The sequence below is a fragment of the Macrotis lagotis genome, chromosome 1, assembly GCF_037893015.1.
Source record: "Macrotis lagotis isolate mMagLag1 chromosome 1, bilby.v1.9.chrom.fasta, whole genome shotgun sequence".
NCBI classification, from domain to species: Eukaryota; Metazoa; Chordata; class Mammalia; order Peramelemorphia; family Peramelidae; genus Macrotis; species Macrotis lagotis.
The window spans coordinates 817,540,892-817,558,356 of record NC_133658.1 but is presented as its reverse complement, the minus strand read 5'-3'; the positions used below and the strand labels follow the sequence as shown (position 1 = coordinate 817,558,356).

The 17,465-nt window shown below is 34.5% G+C and overlaps 1 protein-coding gene across 5 annotated transcripts in view; it reads right to left on the bottom strand.

Annotated features, from left to right (window-relative positions):
* Window positions 1–1,440: 1,440 nt before the first annotated feature.
* Window positions 1,441–17,465, bottom strand: part of TMEM135 (transmembrane protein 135) — a 336,711-nt gene continuing 320,686 nt past the window's right edge. For all 5 annotated transcript variants that reach the window (XM_074217071.1, XM_074217067.1, XM_074217068.1 and 2 more), the window contains 4 exons: window positions 15,496–15,572; window positions 13,217–13,315; window positions 12,329–12,396; window positions 1,441–9,180 (listed from right to left, as the gene is read on the bottom strand). In XM_074217071.1, the coding sequence (XP_074073172.1) occupies window positions 9,048–9,180; window positions 12,329–12,396; window positions 13,217–13,315; window positions 15,496–15,572 (377 nt within the window). In that variant the 3' untranslated portion in view covers window positions 1,441–9,047. The remainder of the gene's footprint in view (window positions 9,181–12,328; window positions 12,397–13,216; window positions 13,316–15,495; window positions 15,573–17,465) is intronic.

Below are 17,465 nucleotides of genomic sequence, written 5' to 3'. Positions count from 1 at the left end.
AACATTTATTAAACATATCTGCTAATATTTCAATTGGGGTGGTATGATGGATAGTGTTAGGCTGGGTGAGGAAGACCTGAGTTTATCTTGGACACTCACTAGCTGGGTGACCTTGGACAAGTCACTTAATTCTATTTACCTTATTTTCCTCATCTATGAGTTGGAGAAGAAAATGGTGAACTACTTCACTTCAGTATCTTTGCCAAGACAACTCAGAATGGGGGACACACAGAATCAGATATAACCAAAAAAAACCAGGCAAAATGCTAAGTAATTTTAAAATATTATCTCATTTAGTATCACAATGACTCTACCATTCCTATTTTATAGTTGATGAAACTGAGGCAAAATGGGGTTTCAGTGACTTATACAGGGTCAATACAGTTAGTAAATATCTGAGGCTAGATTTGAACTCAGGTCTTCCCAAGTCTGAGTCTCATTCTTTCCATTGTACTATCTAATACAAGTTTAACAGCTCAAAGGGCGGAAAAATGTCTAAGAGCCAGAAGATCTGGGATTTTGTCTCAGTGGCATTTCAGTTTTCTCATCTGTAAAATGGTTATAAAAAATACTTTCCCCTGCATTATACATATTTATAAGGTTTTTCAGGGGTTTTATTGTTGAGTAGGAGAAACAGATTATAAATATTTGTAAAAAATAAACTTGTCTAAAAAACCACTAGTAAACTTTAAAAAATACATACCATTATATTATGCATAATTAATGTATATTACATAATTATATGGATAAAATAATTTGTCATATATTTTATCATTTATATCAAATGTATATGACATATATGTGTATATATATATATATATATATATATATATATATATATATATATATTTGTGTGCCAAAAAAAATTAGTGTAAGACCAAATAGAAAAAAGAGATGACATGGAATTAAAATGAAACAATGTGACAGCACTTTGCAAAACTATAAAGTTACATGATTTCAGAGTCCTCAGTGACCATTCATGTACCAAGGGTCATTTGGATATTTATATTTGGTCAAACATTGAATTCACCCTTAAAAAAATACCTAGATTTATTGAATTTCAAATCCAGTCTGCAGTTGCCTTGGTAATCAATGCCAGACGAATATGGGGAGGTTCCCTATCCTATGTCCTCAGTGGCAATACATATCTGAAAAGAAAATTCTCTAACTTACTAGGCAAGTGGTCATACATATTTGTATGGTGGGTTAAAGGCACCAGTAAGGTGCCTAACATCTGAGGCCTTTGCCAGATAATTAATCATAACAGACAGCATCAGATGTTATGACAGCATCTATTTGCTTCTGCACTTTCTAACCAGGGCCTATTTAGGCTGAATTAGATCTAATTCTTCCCTCTTCTACTCTGCCCCTTTGGCTCTGCCCCCCCCCCCCCCCATATCTCTTCAGATATTTTAAGACAAGTAACTTGTTCTACCTGAGTCTTTCCTTCTCCAAGGTTAACTTAAACAGCTCCTAGTTCCTTTGACTGTTCCTCATATGATATGGAGACACCCTACCATCCTCACTGTTCCTCTCATGTCACACCCCAATTTATCAAAATCCTTTCCAATCCCAGTCTCTAAATCCTTAGAATTAAACACAGAACTCTTTGGGTGTATAACTAGGCATTCAATGGGACTTTTGACCTCTGATTCTCAGATGCTGCATTTTTTCCTATATTATGGTGTTATTTCTTTTAATGCATCTATGTCTGGCCCAGTAAAGGAAAATATTTGCTGGGGCCAATTTTCATAGTTCTGGTTCTGAGACTTCTTCTGTCTGTGATTACGGTGTTCTCTCTCAGTAACAGATATAGTCACTCATGTTTAGCAGAACATTCTGGAAAATCAGATATGGGGTTGTAAATCTGGGCAAACTGCCTATAGTTTTTCACCCCATGAAACTGAGTGAGAAGGAAAAGCAATTTTTGTTCTCCCCTGCCTGCTTCTGGTTTGGATTTGGCCCGACTTTTCGGTTGTGTAAGTGGAGAAGAATCCAGGCTTGCAGATCTCTAAGGGAAATGCAAACAAATGAAATGGATGACAAATCATTTCTCCAAGACCTTAAACCAACCTGGCTCCCAGTGCTGCTGGGATGGTATTGGGAGCCAATTTCCTGGAACACTTAGAAAATCTTACAAGCTATAATGTTTTCCAGGCCCTGGTAGGAAAAGCCAGGGGCTGTATTTGCTCCACAGCTATTTCATAAAGGCATTCTAAAGGGGCCTCTCCACCAGAGCAGGGAAGTTCAACTACATCCGCAATTTAGATTTGATGGGAGGGTGGGGGAGGAAGAGGTGGAGAGGCAAAAGAACTTCCCATTATCCACAGGTTCTCCAGAGAGCTAATATACTGACATTGTTAAAATGCTAAAGACTGCTTTGGGAATACCACATATGCTGAATTTTCTTACTTGATTTTTAAGAAAATTAATTTGTTTTTATGATGAACATAGTATCATCAATAAACATAAACATTCCAACATAAAAGGAAGCAAAAATAGTTATATAAGGGATTATGAACATTTACGATTTTTGTCTATATTAAACTCAACAAAATTGCCCCTTTTGTGTCTCCTTTGAACTTACTAATATTTTTTTCTTTGCCCCTTCCCATCTCCATCACTACTCTGCTTCTTCAATCTCATAAGGTTTTATAATATGCATAGTTAAGCAAAACATATCAACATATTAGTCATGTCTGAAAAATGTACACTTCATTTTTTTTTAGGTTTTTGCAAGGCAAATGGGGTTAAGTGGCTTGCCCAAGGCCACACAGCTAGGTAATTATTAAGTGTCTGAGGCCAGATTTGAACTCAGGTACTCTTGACTCCAGGGCCGGTGCTCTATCCACTACGACACTTAGCCGCCCCCTCATTTTCTACTGTTGTCTTCTCTTCCAAAAAATGGGAAGGAACTTTTATATATTATTTAGGTTTACATTATAAAAGGAATAAACAAAAAGCATAACTTATGAAATTTTTATATCTAGCTACAAATTACCAATAAATTTCATTCATTCATCCATATCATTATTGAGTATCTACTATTTGCAAAAGTCTATGCCAGGTAATCATAACAGACAGAATCAGGTAAATTCAGATCATACCTCAGATACTTAAGTATGTGACCATGGAAAGCTTATGGCACTTATTTGGGCCTCCATTTCTTCATCTGTAAAACACAAATACAGGTGTTCATCTGTAACACCACTCACACTGGGTTGTTGTGACATGTCAGGTAGCATTCCTATTTTGACAAACCATTTCAAAGGTTTCAATCTTTCAAATCCCAACTAAAATAGGTTCTTCCATGAATTTCACATCAAATACTCCTGCTTTTATTGATTTCCCTTTTATTTTAGATAGTCTAACAACAAAATGTGGCAAGTCCTCAGAGATGGGAGGATCAAATCATCTTACTTGTCTCCTGGAGAACGTGTATGCAGGCCATACAGGCTAGAATTAAACAACAGTTAGAACTAAAAATAGAACAACTGATTGGTTTAAGATTAGAAAAGGAGTATGACAAGGCTGTATATTGTCACCTTGTTTATGTAACTTAATATGCAGAGTACATCATCATGCAAAATGCCAGGCTAGAAGAATCAACAGCTAGAATTAATGGTACTGGAGAACTATCAACTACAACTCTGATGGCAGAAAGTGAAGAGTAATTAAGAAGCCTCTTGGTGAGGGTGAAAGAGGAGAGAGTAAAAATTGGTTTTTTGAACATCAAAAAAACCTAATATCTAGGTTAGTGATGGTCCCATCACTTCCTGGTAAATAGAGAGAGTAGAAATGGAAGTAGTATCAGATTTTATAGTCTTGACCTCAAAGATCACTGCAAATAGTGACTGTAGCCATGAAAATAAAAGTGCTTGCTTATTGGTAGGAAAGTTATGGATAATCTGGACACCATACTAAAAAGCAGAGACATCACCTTGCTGACAAAGGTCTGTAAAGTCAAAGCTATAGTTTATTCCAGTAACAACGTATGTCTGTGGAATTTGTACTATAAGGAAAGCTGAGTGCTTTTGAATTGTGGTTCTGGAAAAGATTTTTGAGTCTCTTGGGCAATGACATCAAATCAATCCAAACAAATTAATTCAGGCTATTCACAAGAAATTCAAATACTGAAGCTGAACCTCAAATACTTTGGTCACATAATGAGATAACAGGATTCCTTGGAAAAGACTCTGGTATTAAGATTGAAAGCAAAAGGAGAAAGGACATAAGAGGATTAAATGGATAGTGTTATGGAAGCAGTGAACATGTCCTGATTAAAATTTGCAGCTTAGACAGAAAAAAGAACAATTTATATACACCATAACAATAACATTATAAAAATAAGCAACTTTGAGAGACATCAAAACTCTGATAAATACCAAGTGCCAGCATGATGAAGCACACTACCTCAAGACTAGAGGCCCTTAGGATGTTATGAATGAGCATTTTTTTTAAATCACAGTCAATGTGAGAATTTGCTTTGCTCAATTAAGCATCCTGTTATAAGGACCTGATTTTTCTTCTTTTTTTTTTGTTTGCTTGGTAGGTTGAGAGAAGAAAAAAAATCAATCTTTTAATTAGAAAATTTTTTTTTAACATTTACTGCATATATAGCATCCCTTTCATCATTCTAAACACTAAAATTGGCTCTCTTCTGCATGTTCTGGGCAACATTGCTTTAATTTATTCTAGTATTTATTGGATGTCATATGGATTACTAAGATAGGAGTCCTTCTCTCAAAGTGACTATACTTTAGTAGAAAAGCCTCCAATCTAGTTTTTTTTAGGTTTTTTGCAAGGCAATGGGGTTAAGTGACTTGTCCAAGGTCACACAGTAGGTAATTATTAAGTGTCTGCAGCTGTATTTGAACTCAGTACCTCCTGACTCCAGGCCAGTACTCTATTCCCTGTGCCACCTAGCTATCCCTCTAATCTAGTTTTGACCCAGAACTTTTCAAATTTCAGAGGAGGGAAGGTTGATTCCTTGGGCTTAAGTGGTTGGTCCTCTATCACACCAGGCCCTTCAATTATTAGGTCAATCAAGAGTCCTAACATGAGAAGGAAATGAGACATTAACAGGTATATTAAAATATATTTATGGAAATGTATTGTTCTCTTCAAAAAGCTCAATTTGGGATATATACGTATATTATAAATATATTTATACATTTATATATATATATATATGTATTAGAAAACTCAATTTTGCATATCTATGTATATACTTATTGCAATGATGATGCCCTGCATCAAAACATTTTTCAAACTCCGTAAAACTGCATTCAGGGTTCTATTAACATTTAATAATCACTTAGTGCTTTGTAGTTTATAAAGTACCTTTTTTTTAACAACCCTCCTGCAAGGCCAGTTATTACCTTTATATTACAAATGAATAAACTGAACCTAAAAGAAGTTAAACAACTTGAACCATGCTCATACAGAGAGTATGTTGTTTTCATTTCCCAATATAACCTCCAACCCTTAGAAGTCATCTTTTTTAAAAGTCTCTTAAGCTTTAAATATTATGAATCTTTTAGCAGTCTGTTAAAATCCAAATTCTTTCTAAGAATGATTTTGAATGCTTAAAATAACAAGCACAGGATTATAAAGAAAATTAACTATAATAAGATGTAGTTATCAAAATATTTTAAATATCAAGTTCATGGATTCAAGGTTAAGAACTCTTTCCTTTATAAGAGAGAATTTACAAAGGGCGGGGAAACCAGTTCACATCAACCAATTATGAGACTATATTGCTTAAGCACTCCCCATCCCTATGCCTCCATCTCTGGAAGGGAAAAAGGAAGGTATATTCTCATCCTTTTTCTTCAGGGTCAAATTTGGCCTTAGCTTTAAAGCCTTAGGTAACATCCAAAACTCTTGCCTTAGCAATGAGTTCATCTTCATAAGCTTCTTTCAACATGCCAAGTGTTTCAATTGTAGATTTAATATCACACAAAATTAAATGTTAACAGTATTCATTCATCTTCATGGCAGTATTAAACCACATATGCCTTTTTCCCTTCATCATCACTGTCAGCACAAGACTGACTGACCTCGAAATCGTTGATGCTTCACCAGGTTGAAATATGTTGAAATATAACTTCATAATCTTGTTTTTCTTTCACCAAACAGACCAAACTGACTCCCATCATTTTACATTTAGCCACCTAAGTGAGCCAATACAAGGCCACATGAGGCTATATAGCTTGTAACAGAAAGATGGTACTGACCATGAATTCTCATGTTCCTAGGTTTGGAAGAAGGTGCCTAGGCACTAGAGACACATCACCTAAAATGTTTAATAGGCAGAGGAATTGGGCTAGAGGAAAGGTGGTAGTTGAGTCATCTCAATTGGGTCTAGTTCTCTGTGACCCCATTTGGAATTCTTGGCAAAGATACTGACATGATTTGCCATTTTCACAAATGAAGAACTGAGATGAAGTGGGTGAAGTGACTTGCCCCATGTCCCATAGCTAAAGTTAGTGTCTGAGACCAGATTTAAATCTTCCAAACCCATTACTCTATCCCATGCTCCACCTAGCTGCTACACAGAAGATGGAAGTGCTAGAGAAGGGTTGCTGTCATTATATCCCTATTCCAAGGCTAAAGTATGCTGAGATTTCAAGATCTCAGTCACCACAGGCTCAAATTAAATCAGTTCAGGAAACATTTATCAGATACATGCCTGGAATACAAAGACCCAAAAGAAACAATCCCTACTCTTAGAGGACAATCAAATCTTACTTTCACCTTGGTCTCAATCTTTTTTGTCAGTTACCTATTTTTATTTCCTATGTAAAGAATATCTGTAAGGATTCTATGTAATTGTGAAGATTATCAGATGTCTTATTCCCAGAATTTCAGAAACCTTTTTTAATAGGATGACTTTTGCTCAAGGGGATTTTACCTTGGAACCCTGAAAATGACACTGAACAAATGGATCCCTTCAGCCATTTTTTCAGAAAAGGACAGGAAGGAAAAAGGTCAAACTACCTTTATTTTTCATATTCCTCAGCATTTTTCTGAATATTCACAGGTTTTCTTCCTCTCTCTCTCTCCCTCCTTCCAGGAAACACTTAGAAACTCTGCCCACACTATTTATCGGTTTTTATTAATAAAAGTAAATCACAGAGTTGAATCTTTATAAGCAGCAAATATTTTACTCTAGAATCTCAGAAAGAAAATTACAGTAGGACTTAAGTCATTCCACAAATGATCTTTTTTATATCAATGAAAATAATAACTTATGCGTCAAATGGATTTTAATTTTACATGACAAAAAAGGCATTATAACCAAGGTTTCTGAGTGAAAGAAAGCAATGCTTTTTGGTTATTGCAATGCTTAATACTTTTAAACTTCTAATATGGAGCCTGTCATTTTGTTGATTCCAATGAGGGAAAAACTTTAAAACTAAGTTAAATACACTTGGAGTCAGAAACTGGCACAATCTCTTACAAGTGTGTCCTGATGGCACATGTCAGATCTAGAGTTAATCAAAAAAAGTATTTAGAAGAAACCAATGTAGATCTCTATTATAGTACCATCAATGCCTTGATTTCTGTTGGGTCTCAGTTTGCCATAATAACAGAGGATGGAGTTACGGGCTTTATGAAACTGAATATGTGGGATTAAGTATTTTAAAGGCAGGGTTACAATTCCAGTTGCAACACAGGTTCTACTCCATAATTAATTTACAATGGGTAACAAACTTTTCAGCAACTAAATTGTATTAAAAAAATATAGTCATTCTTATTATATGTTCCATTCACAGCAGACATCACAAGTGTCCAAGCTTTATTAGCTTAGAAAAGTACTTTTCCCTGAAAAGCTCTAAAGAGTGATCATATTTCAGCCACAGCTGTTCTGAACTAATTTTCATAATTAGCAGTGGCTATATTTTGTCACTACTTTATTCTAACACAGAAAAACATGGTAACAATGGGAAAAAAGCAGGACAAAATCTGAAGCAAATTTTTCAAGAAACTGATTTGTAACAACCAGTGGCATTTTATGTTTTCAGTAGCTGTCATTATCAATCTAAAACAACTCGCCGCTTGTGTGACACACTTGAACATGAACAAACACGGCTTTAGGAATTTGCTTAAGCTGGTTTTCTTAGAGGACTGCTCCATAATATTTTGATCCCTTCTGGAACAGTAATGACATTAAAACCTAGCTCTGAAGAATACAATCCTTATTAACTTATTAAAATAAATGCAATTAATCTACAGGAAGCTGGTACTTTCAAAAGTAACTTTAGTGTTCACTTGCAATGCTTCCTTAAATATTTAAATACTGCATTTCAGTTTTCTTAGATATGATAATTTCCATTTGACAACCTCTGATTTCCTTGAATGTGGATCATGTGTTAACTAGACTGCCAAATGGCCCACTTTATCATCAGGAAGGGTGAAGTTATCAGTGTTAACAACAGAGCTTTTAAAGATGATGTTACTGCCATATTTAATCAGATGGTAAAGGATACCACTGCAACCCTGAAACAAAATGGACATTGTTTTCCCTTAAATTACTTAGTGACCAAGTAGCAGTTTTTTAACTTATTTTAAATATGGAACATTCACCATCACAGTTGCCAAATGAAAAATTAAACTAAAATACAGTAGAGCAAATTTTTGTATTCATGATCCTTTATAAACTCTCAAATGTAGAACTATTCTTAGGCTCACCAAGAAATATATTGGAATGAACTAAAGATATATTTTAAAGTATTATTTTAAGCATATTATTATGTCATTTCATTTTTCTTGAGATCATTTACCATAACTCATAGACATAATTTAATCGAGACTACCATACTGTCAAATACTACAATGATCCACAAACATATTCTGGCTATGGAGGGAGCTTAATTATTAAGCAACACCTTCCTAAAAAGCTTCAGTATTTATGATCAATAAAAAGCATTTCTCATTGAAATAACACTGAAGTGGAACATGGGCCCTCTTCTTTTTGTCCAACTCAATTAATTTTTCCAATTAAAATGATAATCACATTTAGTCATAGTAAGGAATAATGTTCAAGAAAGCTCCATGGGTAGATCTGGTATCACAGTAGTATATCTTGGATCCAACTGGGGTGAGAAATCCTGGAAGTACTTAGATGCATCAGTACCAAATACATCAAGGACTTTTCTGTTCATGACAGCAAACCTAGAAAACAAATGGTGAGAATGTAAGAAAATGAAGGCTTTATGAACCTTGCTATTGAGTAAGTTATTTATAATACTTCATCTGAATTCATTTTTTTTCATCTAATGGGAAGAATAGAGGTATTTCATCTAATGGGAAGAATTGAGGCCAAGCCAGCTAATGGTAGACAATGGCAGAATTATGGAAGGAAGTGGGGAGGGAATAAGCATTTATTAAATGCCTACTCTACTTTGTGCTTCAGGTTGCATCAAGACATTATCATTTGAAACTCAACTTTTCTATCAATGTCAGATCTTAACTGAGGTTTACCGAGAATTTTCTAATGAAGTGAATCATAGTTTTTTTTTAAAAAACCTAGCAATAATGGAGATTCTAATTTAGAATTCCAATAAACTCAGAGGGTAAATACAAGCACATTCTAACAAGTGACTGTCTTCACAGATAAATCCATAGTTTATCATTATTTTTGTTGTTGTTGTTCAGTGGTTTTAAGTGATGTCATAAATCTGGGATTTTCTTGGTAGAGATCCTGAAGTGGTTTGACATTTCCTTCCCCAATTCATTTTATAGATGAGGAAACTGAAGCAAAGAGAGTTAAGTGACTTGACCAGTGTCACACAGCAGGTAAGCATCTGAGACCAAATTTGAAAAAAGATTCCATTCTATCTACCGTGTCACCTGCCCAAAGTAAATAATGGATTTTCGGCTTTTTAAGGGGGCATAAGGCTATGCAAAGATCTAAAAATTAATGGAAAATGGAAGGAAGTGAGGGAAAGCACTCTGCTAAATTCTGTCAATAAATTTACATTTTAATGAGATAAAATAACACATAAAAAGGTAATGGGGGGCAACTAGGTGGCGCAGTGGATAAAGCACTGGCCCTGGAGTCAGGAGTACCTGGGTTCAAATTCAGGCTCAGATACTTAATAATTACCTAGCTGTGTGGCCTTGGGAAAGCTACTTAACCCCATTTGCCTTGCAAAATCCTAAAAAACAAAAACAAAAACAAAAAAATGGTAATGGAAGAAGGGGAAGCCACATGGCACATACTACAGTATGGAAATGACCAGGAAATAAGGTAAAGGTCTGGATTTGGGCAAAATAAGGCAAAGTACAGAGTACAGAGTGTTTTGAGGAGTAGAATTCAACTTTCTGTTGGAAATAAGTCATGATTTCATTTTGTATTCTATTGCTTAACCAAAACCATTTATGAGCAGAAAAATCACTTCTTTTGGGTTTTTTTTTTAGGTTTTTGCAAGGCAAATGGGGTTAAGTGACTTGCCCAAGGCCACACAGCTAGGTAATTATTAAGTATCTGAGACCGGATTTGAACCCAGGTACTCCTGACTCCAAGTCCAGTGCTTTATCCACTATGCCACCTAGCCGCCCCAAAATCACTTCTTAGAGGAAGAAAGGGGATAAAAACCATTTTCAAAAGCCCTGTGCATTCAGATAAGCATGGCATGGACCTTAAGCATTTGCATATAATTAGCAGACCGAAGAATTTTCTTTTTGCTCTAAGCACTTCTTTTTTCCTAGAATTTTAGATTAGTTCAACAAAGTTGACCAAAAGGTGACCCATAAAATGTGTTTCAGGGGTATCTGCAAGAAGGCTCTGGACATTCAGTTGGATCCTCAAACTGAGCTTTATGAAATATACAAGTCAATATTAAGAAAAAAATGAGATTGAAAAGGGAAAAAAGGGGTAGGAGATTAAGGATGTATAAAATGAAAATGGCTGGATGGAAAGCAAACATAACTATTATTTAATGATAAGAGGTTATTTAAAAAACACACAATATCAACAATTCAACTAAAGAATGACAAAATAATTAATAGAATGTGCTAACACTACTTTAGTACTGAATTCCTAGACTCTAATCCTTTTGCTATTTTTAAAGGCTTTTATATTATTACCCAGTCTGATCCCTTAGTCCATATCACTATTTTATTTTCAGGTTTTTTTGCAAGGAAAATGGCTTGCCCAAGGACACATAGCTAGGTAATTATTAAGTGTCTGAGGCCAGATTTGAACTCAGGTACTCCTGACTCCTGGGCCAGTGCTCTATCCACTGCACCACCTAGCCGCACCCATGCCACCTAGCCACCTCCCATATCGCTATATTTTAAGAAAGAATAAGAGAGAACTCAAACAAGGTCAACAGAAGAACATAGAAGTTTATAAAAAGTTGAAAATATGAAGGAATATTGAAGGCGTTGCATTTGACTTAGGCTTAAAAAAAGAATAGAGGGTCAAATTAATAACTTTATTCACATTTTTGGAGGGGATTTTATATGGAGAACGATTCTTGCCAGCTCTTTTCCTCCGTCGCAGAGGAAAGAATTAAAGAAAAGGGGCTTGGGGCAGCTAGGTGGGTGGATAGAGCACTGGCTTTGGAGTCAGGAGTACCTGAGTTCAAATCTGACCTCAGACACTTAATAATTTACCTAGCTGTGTGGCCCTGGGCAAGCCACTTAATCCCATTGCCTTGCAAAAAAAAGGGGAGGGAGCTTAAATCTGTAAAGAAATAACTACTGTGTGAGTGATTAAATTTTAAGCCTATTGAAGAAGGGTGTATATTATCCACCTTTGAAAATCTAAAAGAATGGGACAGACAACTAGCTGACTCAGATAAATCGAATGTGGTTCAGAAAGGTATTTTTGGAACTACTGATATTTTTTCCAAAATTGTTCAATAGTCCAATTTTTTGGATTTAGATTTTTAACCAATCTTCTGAACATGTTAAGTTTAAAGAAGAAAAAAAGGCTCTTGTACTTATAAAATTAGGTATGAATATAAATGCACATGTGCATATATATATATATATATATATATATATATATATATATATATATGCAGAGAGAGAGAGAGAGAGAGAGAGAGAGAGAACATAACATCCAACAGGCTTCAGCAAAATCATATTGTATTCATCTAGAATCAATAGCATTTCTAAAATATTTATAGGGATGAAGAAGTATATAATCATATTCACTAAATGCATATCTTGTGGGGTGGTAAATGGAGAAAATATAAGGTTAGCTGATTTGAACTCTATGAAATATTCATTTGATTTATGAATTTTTCTATAAACTGATAATTTTCCTTTTGAAGAAATTTAAATTGTTTAAATAAAATTAGTCACTTACTTGCCCTTGGTGAGTCTTAAAAGAAATTTCCAGTAAGATGGTCGCAAGGTCTGAACTTCCATGACAGCCTAAAAAAATAATACTATCAAACTTTTTTCAGGATATAATAAAAACATAATCAGGCTTATAAGATAGAGCAAGTCTAGGTTTAATTTTGTTATACTCATGATATATGCTATACACAAGAATATCAGTGCTAAATCTAATGGTGTTTTTCCTAAGAACAATGAGGATAATCTTTAAAGAGTCCAATAATCTTTAAATATTTCCTTTAGAAAATAATTTAACTGGTAGTCAGCATCTTCAAGAAGCATTTATTGAGTATGCACTGGTTGTTTAGTACTTTACCAGCTGGAATAAATGATCATCCTACTCTCAATTCAAAAAACAAACAAACAAACAAACAAACAAAAAACCCTATCCAAACTCAGTCCACAATTGCCTTAATGCAATAATAAAAGTCTTTGGTAGAATATGAATGAAAAAAATGAAACTAGCTATTTCTATAAAAATTAATTTTTGTGCTGGTAACATTAGGGAATACTACTGGTATGGCAGCAATGCTGCCAATATATTCCTTTTGGGAATATTCTGTTGACTTGGAAAGCACAAGAAAATTCTTCTATCCCTAGTGGACTATTTACTACATTAGAGTTCAAAATTACTTTCAAACTGAACTGAGCATCAATTCAAGAAGCAGCATATTCATATAACAAGATCTGACACAGGAAGATATTTCATATTCTTGATGATTCCTGTCCTGATCTTGAAAGATAAGTGAAACACTCTACCCATAGGGCTGGTAATATTTTAGGTTTTCCCACTGGGTATATAATAAGCATTAGAAACTAAAATAATCTCATTTCCCATTTCAAAAGACATACTTACTGCCTGAAAACAAATTGCTGTAGAGATGGAATATATGATGGTATCTGCATGAGGGAAATAGGGAACTTTCCCCGCTTCAATACCTTTGAAATACATGGTCTACAAAATAATCACAATACAAGATTTATAAATGATGCCACTTCAAATAAAAATTGTACTATTATATGTAATATCGCAACATTTTTGCTATTCAAAAATTCTCATGAAACACAAATATGACATAAACAAAAGTGGGGAACATAAAACATGCAGCAGTAATTTTAAAATCAAACAAAACACCTATTTATCAAGCTGTTAATGAGTCCAGTTGGCCTATAGTCAATATAAAAAAATATATAGCATCAAAGCTACCCTTTTCACAAAGGCCTCAAAATTTATTTGGGAAAACTCCATATGACAAAACAATGAGATTACAGGGTCGCATGTATTCAGGTAGAGTATTATATTGCATTTATATTAAAGAACCATTTAATGAATATGCAGAAGTAAATTTCCAAAAGGTACAATGAAATCCTGAGATTCCTTGGGGTTTAAAATAAGTGGATTTCTAATTATTTCTGGGGTCTAACTTTTGTTTCCCCAACTACAGCATACATTCCCCAAAGGAAGACAAAGTCTTAATACACTTCTGTCAGATCACTAAAGATCTATTCTTGATCCTACTATATTCAACAATGAATTGGATGAAAGAATATTGATTTTTAAATCTGTAAACAACATGTAAGGATAGCTAACAACCTGGGCAACAGACTCAGAGAACAAAATATCAAAGAGCATAGGACAATGGCCAAATCTAAACAGAAAAAAAAAAAGACAATTAAAAATGCTGGCTAGGGAGTCAAGAAGACCTAATTTAAGTCCCTTTTCTGATATCTATTAACAGTTTAACCTTGTGTACATCACTTACCCTCTCAGTGTTCTAAAATTATTAAATTATACAATAGTTATGGATCTTCACTGGGAGAAGTTTCCCTAACATGGGTTACCTACACCAGTGAAAATGCAGGTCCAAATAAAGAAAGTACTATGCTTTTGTGAATACGATCTGTCTGTTTTAGAAGACCTACAAGCATGAGTCAATATTATAAACCAAAAATCTCAAAAGCTAATACATTGTTAGCTTACGTTACAAAAAGCAGCCTCCAGAACAAGGGAGGTGTCAAAGCCATTGCTGTCTGCCTGGTCAGATCACAGTGTTTGGTCCTGGGCATCCCTGTGATAAGCTAGAGAGCTCTGAGAAGGCAGTGACAAGTCTCTGGAGTCTTGACCATGCCATATAAGGAATCATTAAGCAAAATAGGGATTGTTTAAGTTAACTGGGAACAGAGGAAGTGGGGGAGGGAAGACAGAAAGGAAGAAATATTAAGTTATTTTTAGGCATTTAGGAAACTAGTATGAAAAAAAGAATTGCTTTGTTTGGGTAGAACTCAGTAGGACTAAAGAATAAAATTTATAGAGGCACATGTGGGGTTAAGGTGAAGAAAATCTTTCTAAAAATTAAGGTGTCTAAAACCTGAAAAGGTGGTTTCAGCAGGTGATGGATTCCTTAGTTCTAAAGGATATCAAGGGGAGTCCTGATGATACCCTGTCAAGGATGTTTTAGAGGAAATTATGTTCAGTTGTCCGAGGCACTTCCAAGTCTAAAATTTTCTAATTCTTCCTCCTCACAAAGTGCTGGGTACATAGTAAATAGGAAATACTTATGGACAGATTCATAGATTTTTAAAAAATTGTTCATAAAGCTATGCTAGGCATACTGACTCTTACTATATAATTATAGTTCAATTAACACAAAATATAATTACTGAATCTCTATAAGAAAATCACATCAAGGAATGCTAAAATTATAATATTTAAAGGGAGCTTGATATTTCTCTGCTAAATATTATTGAAAATATTATTTCTAAGTAAAATAAAGAATTCATTTTGGTCATAAATTAAATTGTCCAAAGATTCCATTGAATCCTTTCTCTAGCACATATTTTTGATCTAAAGGCCTGGTCCAGATCTGACAACCATATGACAATGAAAAGATGGAAATGAAGATGCTACTGCTTGACTTAAAACACTAGATAAAAGCATTCTCTAATAAGTTTATATTGAATTCCTATACAGAGCATGTTTATGCTATATGCTTAAAATAATTTTAAACAAAACCCTGTGTTATGTTTTTTAATGACAGTCACTGGAATCTGAACTTGTGATACTTCTTCAGGCTTCAATGGCCAGACTAAGAACACATATTTTAGAATAATGTACATAAAGAAACATTTACTTACCTCTACCAGTTTGGAAGCCAAATACATGGATATTGTTGTGCTTTTGTAAAACATCATTGATACACCTGCCAAAAATCCTACAACAAATAACAAAGGAAAGACTGAAAAGGTTCTGAAAGGTTTAATTTAATATAGTTCAATAATTCTACCCAGATCAATGGCACTACTTTTTGTAGGTGTATCAGATCCTGATAATAGTATTCCTGAGTGCTTGTAAACTAAGTTAAAGTTTGGGAAGAGAGAAGGCATCTCATATTAAACTTCATAAAATCAGTTTCTAAGTCAATAATTTATCTTCATTTCCACAAGCAAATACTTTTGATATATTGTAAATAATCTACTTGAAATTTTAAAAACTTTATCATTTTGCCTTCATTTCTTTCTTTCCATAACTAGTTGTATTATTTGGGACAAAAAAAAATTAACAGAGAGAGAGAGAGAGAGAGAGAGAGAATAAAAATGATGAAATTAATCAAACAGGTCAACTGAGTCTGACAGCATATATAATTTTTCTTTCTCATAATCCTCCACTTCTGCAAAGAAACCTGAAAGGTACACTTTCTCATTTCTTCTTGAGGGGCATTTTAATAATACACAGCATTTTGGCAACTTTTTATTCTTTGCATTTATGTTATTGTGTTTATTATATGTTCACTTCCCCTTGCAGTTCTTATAAATTTCCCCTGTTTTTCTGAAACTGTTCCTTTTATCATCTCTTAGAGCACAATAGTATTTCATCACAGCCAAATACTATTCATTAATTCAACTAATTTCCAATTGATAGGTGTCCTCTCAATTTCTAATTCTTTGCTATTACAAAAAGAGCTGCTATAAACATTTTTTCCATCTTTCTTTGATCTCTTTGGGGTATAAACCTAATACTAATGTTGCTGAGTAAGGCATAATTCAATCACTTTGGAGAAATAGTTACAACTTGCTTTCCAGAATGGTTGAACAGCTCCACCAATAGTGCATTAGCATATCTGTTTTCCCAGTCCCTCCAGGATGCCATTTTACTTTTTTGGTCATCTTAGCCAATCTGATGAATCTAAAGTGAAGAGAACAAGTTTCACTGAATGATGAGATAAGATGTCAGATTGGAGAGAATTAAGAAGAGTGAGAGAAAAGGATGTGATGATCTCTACTGAGGATGACCTCCTCATGGAAGAAAATTAGCCACAAAAGAGAGGGGCAATATGTGATGGGGAAGAGTGGCTCAAAAGAAGGACAGCTCAAGTGAGGATTTTTTGAGGATGAAGAAAACATGGGCATGTTTGTACAGAGTAAGGAAGCAGTAAATATACATAGAAAGACTGAGGTGAGAAAGTGGAGATGACAAAGGGCAGTATTGCTGGCAGAAAACAGGATGGAATAGAATCATTTGTGCAGGAGAGAAGTTTGTCTTCACCAAGAGAAAAGCTTCCTTTTCATGGGAGACAAACATGAAGTGATAGTGGCAAAAGGCATCTGGGAAATGTAAGATGAGAAGAAGGAGAGAAGAGTGAATTCAGTGAAACATCTCAGTTTTGTCAAAGAAATACACACAAGGTTTTCTGTACCAAGGATGGGGGAGAAGAAGGTAACTGGAAAAGATCTCTTGGTGAATGGAAGAGTAAATCAATTAGAGCAGTCTAAAAGGATTGCCTTGCTGCACTGAGGGTACAGTCAGATACAGTCAAGGCTACATAACAAGATTACAGAATAATTTTGTGACAGATCAAGACAGCATGGTTTTGTGATTTTCTTTAGCTTTGTTTACTATCACATGAGTAGGAGAGAAAGCAGTAGAAGGTGATATTTAGCAGGACAAAATATTCAAAAGGATAAGCAGTCAAAAAATTCAAGAGAAATGACAGAACAGAATTGAACTGGCTCATTAAGGAATAAAGACAATGAAGGGGAAAAAATGTAGTTATTGCTAGAGTGATGGTCTGGAAAATACAGCTAGGTAATTATTAACTGTCAGGTTC